The sequence below is a fragment of the Arachis hypogaea genome, chromosome 20 (genome assembly GCF_003086295.3).
Source record: "Arachis hypogaea cultivar Tifrunner chromosome 20, arahy.Tifrunner.gnm2.J5K5, whole genome shotgun sequence".
Lineage (NCBI taxonomy): Eukaryota > Viridiplantae > Streptophyta > Magnoliopsida > Fabales > Fabaceae > Arachis > Arachis hypogaea.
The window spans coordinates 136393378-136396683 of NC_092055.1; the positions used below are offsets into that span (position 1 = coordinate 136393378).

The window sequence follows — 3306 nt, forward strand, 5'->3', positions numbered from 1 at the left end:
CTGGAACTGAGTCATCCATACCTACAGCGACCGACCCACCTGCCTCTGCCGGAGGTGTCGACCCACCCGCCTCTGCCGGAGGGGCCGTCCCACCCGCCTCTGTCGGAGGGGGCCGACCCACCTGCCTCTGCTGGAGCGGATGCACCGGAGTTGTACTCGTCAACAAGTGTGTATGTCCGCCGAAGGAATCCACTATCACACAATGCACCCTCTGACGTGTGGTCGGAAGCAGGACGCCGCAAACCATGGCTCATATCGACTGATGCCCCACGTGGATCAGCTGAGGCTGACGGTGGATCACTGTAACCTCACCCACCGGCAACACAAAAGTGTGAGTCTCCGGCCTCCACCTTTCAACCAGAGCAGCTAACAACGGGTGAAATCCTCTTATCATCCCAATCCTAGATACGTGATAGAATCCCGTGGCGCGTAAGTAGTTTTCGACCCTCGGGTTCCAACTCTGTGGCGGATCCAGTTTACGCACCAACAAATTTCTGTTAGACTGCATCAACAAAAATATATTTGTTATATTAGTTATAAATATTCATTTATTAATAAAAAATATTAACATATCTATTTATAAAATGTATGTGATCACTTCAATTAATAATATTATTTACATATTTATTTATTTTAATATTTTATTTGTTAGAATCATTAACGTGCAGTGCATTACCATAGTCAAAATAATTTTTTTTCGTGCATCAACATATATTTTTCTAATATTATTAATAACAACGTATATATATTTTTCTAATATTTATTTATTACTTTAACATTTATATATTAAACTTTTGAATATGTTCAACATACATATTTATTTATAGAATATATATTTTTTATTTTACTATAGTATTATTTTTATATTTTTATTGTAGAGAAATATATTTTTTTTTAAAATTTTTAGTATGTCGTATAGTATAGTATAATATATATTTTATTTTAGTATTTTTATAACAAAAAATTAATTTAAAATTAACAAAAAAATTATATTTTAACATATTAAATAACAAAAAATAACAGAAATTAAAATACACAATAAAAATATAATTTACCAATTTACATAAATTAGATGATACAAATAATTTATAATATGTTCCTTTGGAGCATTATAATTACGAACCATTCTTTAAAATAAATACAAAATAATATTTTTTTACTGCCTATTTTCCCACCCTTTCTCCTTGTGGAGCAGCAACACCCTTCCCCTCTGATATGAGTTCACAATCCCCCTTCTCCTAATGCTTTTCTGCCCTCTCACTAACACACTTTCTTTCTATATTGCAGTTGGAGGAGGAGACTTTTTATATAGAGCAATGAAGAGGCCACACTTGATGTTTACCGAGGTGAGATCTATCCCCTGCATAGCAGTAGCTGCAGTACGCCCCCGTGGTGCAGGAACATCGGGACTCCGCGACGCCAGCTCCACCACGCCCTGCGTGGTGCCAGAACCTGCATGCTCGCCGTGTCACCATGTCCCTGCGTGGTGCTAACACGCTGCTCAGTAGCAGGGTCACCACGCCCCTGCTTGTTGACCGGCAGCTCCACCGCCCGGTAAATCATCCCACCCTCCAATATCCTCCTAAAACACCAACTTCTTTCCCATAACAAAAATAATTTCTGTGTAGACTTTAAGAAAATATAAAGAATTTTCATCTCTTTGCCAGTTTTCCTTTTCACTATAGCCTGCGCTTTACTCAAATACTATTTATCTTTCTTTAAAAGCAGCAAACTATATACAACAAAATTTCAAATGAAAAAAGCAACGAGTATCAAATTTGTTTGAAGATAATCGTTTATTTTTTTTAGATATTAATAAAATTTGAGTGTAACACTCTGTTATTAAATTTTATAATATTTTATAAAAAAATTAGCTAAAATTAATATTATTGATATTTTATCTAGTAGAAAAAAATGATTATTTCAATTTTTTTGTTCAATTGTGTAGTAAAGTATAATTTTCACTTTATACTTTTTAAATAAAATAAAAAATATATATAAAAAATACTAAACGATAAGACATCATATTTTACTAAATAATTAAAAAAATTTGAGAGGATGACTCCCAAACCTTTGGTGGTGGTCGTTGTATCCATCTCCAACGGCCTTCATTGTGTTTGAATATATAACACCTATTCTAATTCTATATATTTCTATCACTGCTTGCCACACACAATTCGACCGTTGTATTTCCCAATCTTTTTTTTCCTTTCTTCTAAACATTCACCCACCTTACTTAATCTTCCACCACTTTCATCACCATCACATTCTCAAGTGCCCTACAGAGAAAAGATTTACTCATGGAAAACATGCTGAAAACGCCTCCAAAAGTTCCAATTCAAGCAAAACCACTCCAACCTGAACCTCAACCTGATTGCAAAACACCAACAACTCCACTGAGCTCCTTTAACGAATTGCGTAAACCTGTCACCCCAGATCGCCTTAGAGTCCCCAAGGCATTCAAGTACCCAGAAAGGTATGTATATGCATAAGTAAATAACATTTATACTTTTTTTTTTTTTTTGTTATATGGTGTAACGGTTAGTGACACTATACTAGTTGAAAATTTTCCTAATATGCGTTTTGTTGTTATATATATTTATTAAGGTATACAAGCCCAACAGATTTGATGGTATCCCCTGTGACCAAAGGGCTTCTTGCCAGAACCAAAAGGGGTGGTGCACTGTTACCACCACCTTCTAAAACTGAAACTAAGGTAGTGCATCACAATTAAACCTATATTTATAATTTAGAACATGTTTACTTTTAATTTGGGTGATTATTGTATTAAAGTGGATCCATAAAAAAAAATAGATAATTAATTGGTACAATTATTGCAGATCCCAGACACGTCTTTGCAGGATGTGAGTCCTTTACAAAACAAAGTGCCAATGCTGATCGAAGAGAAGCTCAACTAAAACCTGAAGAATTCAATCATGTTTGAAGATTTTGTAATACTCTACTACCAAAGAAAGAACTATATGTTCTGTGATAATCTCATCTCATTTTATATCTATTAGTCTCAAAAAAATGCTATGATAGAGAATCATACTGCAAATTTGCCTTATATACACATAAAAGGTGCCAGCTGGACTAACTAAATATCAGTGACAATTAGGGAAGAAGATGCTCTTTTGATTTTCTTCCCCAAGAGTAGTTTCACAAGTTTTGTTCATTCTTATAATCTAATCAATGCATTTAGCCATTTAATTACTTTTAATAACGAATCAATTACGTAGGTCTTATAAAGTTATTTAGAGCATTATTTTTGATAAACTTTCATTAAATAAATGGCAGTTCCTAAAA

The 3306-nt window shown here is 34.3% G+C and overlaps 1 protein-coding gene across 1 annotated transcript; it reads left to right on the plus strand.

The window, feature by feature from the left end:
• The first annotated feature begins 2031 nt into the window (after positions 1-2031).
• On the plus strand, positions 2032-3306 carry LOC112785177 (uncharacterized). Its single transcript, XM_025828622.3, has 3 exons — positions 2032-2476; positions 2608-2716; positions 2841-3306. The coding sequence occupies exons 1-3, from the start codon at positions 2301-2303 to the stop codon at positions 2916-2918; spliced, it is 363 nt and encodes a 120-aa protein (XP_025684407.1). The 5' UTR covers positions 2032-2300; the 3' UTR covers positions 2919-3306.